Raw genomic sequence first — 1,834 nt, 5'->3', positions numbered from 1 at the left:
TTAATGATAAATTTAACCTTTAATTAATTTTGATATAACTCTTATATACAGGTGAATAAAAAAAGGACTACGACATATTTATTTTGAAGCATAAATGATCGATATAGAGAAAAAACTAAAAAAATTTATACGAAAAATAAATCAAACTTAAAAGATCACAGACATAAATTCTCCTATAAGTTAAGAAACATCTTTTAAAAATAAAATTTAAAAAATGAAAGAAAATGGCATACAACTTTAAAAACAAATTAACTTTGAATGTCATTATTTTAACAATTATTTTATTATTTAATTATCTACTTGAATGTCAACAAATACTCTCTTAAATAAAAAGATAAACAAAAAAATAATAGTGAATAAGTTAATTTATCTACTTTAAAATAATTGTAATTAAATAGTTAATTTATCTTGATTACTAGCTTTATTGTACTTTAATTCACTACTTCAATTAATAAACATATTTTTATAAATAATACTAATTTACCTTTAAATTTTTAAATAACTAATATTTTTATAGAAACAATACACGATTTAAATGTAATATTTAATTTAAAATATATGAGAATAAATAAATGTAAAAAAAATTATTTTACAGGGTGGCCAATAACAAGATGTGATCACAACAATTAATTGAATAACTCCTTTATAATTTAAGAACTTTGACAGCGAGAGTTTAAAGTCATAAAAATGACACTTAATTTACTACATCCGAGTTCTAGAAGCTACCGAAGAGCAGCATAGCATTCATTATATGATATGATAAAGTAGGTGTATTATCTATCTATTCTACAATACATTTAAAAATGGGGCATTCTTCCACGTCAATCCTCTTCAGTCTTCTCTTCTTCTTTTTCTTCTTCTGCTTGTCAAATTCTTTAGCCGCCGCCAACGACGATCTTGTCCTCAAGCTGGAGGCTAAGAAGTTGGTGAGAGACCTTAATTTGTTCCCGGACGTCAATCTCAACATCGCTGCTGCAAATTCTTCTTCTTCATTGGAACATCACGGCAAGATCGTTGAGAAGCGCCTCAGGTTCTCCAACCTAGTGAGCGATGATGATGTTTCTGTTGATGATTTTGGTCATTATGCTGGCTATTACCCCATTCGCCATTCCCATGCCGCAAGGTTCCTTTCTTCTCTCAACTTGGTTTGTGTTTGATTTTGCGATAACTAAAATTGCGGTCACTAAAATTGATTTTATTAAAAGTGAATTACATGTAAAAGTTGTATATGTTTAGATATGTTCACATAAAATAAGTTGAACAATAAATATTACATTTGAAGCCATAAGCTTCAAATCTAGCTTTGAATTTGAATCAATTCTAAAGTCAAACTTAATTCTACTTGAGAACAACTAAACTACTCAAAATCAATTCAACACATCTAGAATCAATTTTAAACCTTCCAAAAGTGGAAGCAAACCTACACTTCATTCCTTCCTACTTAAAGGAAGAGTTAATAATTATTCAACCGAATATCTCATCTATCTCTCTAGCTATATTTAGACTTTAATAAATTACTTTGTGAGATTGAAGTACAAAGACATACACAAACACCGACTCCACATTGATTGAACGTAGTTACATGTGTCGGTGTCGGGTAGTTCTCTACTTAGATCTTGTTATGATGTCATTTTATTATAAATATTTCCTAAAGTGTCTCAGAAATGATTATATGATGATATTTGATTGATTATGTGAGTGTTTAATTCCTAAATTCATAATTCGTTATCTAGAGTAAATAATGGATTAAACTAAGTCAACAATAATGTATTAAACCAAGTCAACATAAGTCGTCTTGTATAGATTATTGTTTTAATATATATGGATACATGAG

The 1,834-nt window shown here is 28.0% G+C and overlaps 1 protein-coding gene across 1 annotated transcript in view; it reads left to right on the top strand.

Moving 5' to 3' along the window:
• The first annotated feature begins 757 nt into the window (after window positions 1-757).
• The window catches only part of LOC101495103 (serine carboxypeptidase-like), a 10,682-nt gene continuing 9,605 nt past the window's right edge, over window positions 758-1,834 (top strand). Inside the window, exon 1 of the mRNA XM_004514817.4 lies at window positions 758-1,123. Coding sequence (XP_004514874.1) covers window positions 804-1,123 — 320 coding nt within the window. The 5' untranslated portion in view covers window positions 758-803. The remainder of the gene's footprint in view (window positions 1,124-1,834) is intronic.

This window comes from Cicer arietinum, chromosome 4 (assembly GCF_000331145.2).
Source record: "Cicer arietinum cultivar CDC Frontier isolate Library 1 chromosome 4, Cicar.CDCFrontier_v2.0, whole genome shotgun sequence".
NCBI lineage: Eukaryota > Viridiplantae > Streptophyta > Magnoliopsida > Fabales > Fabaceae > Cicer > Cicer arietinum.
The sequence above is the reverse complement of the archived record's forward strand: the minus strand, read 5'-3'. Positions and strand labels throughout refer to the sequence as shown.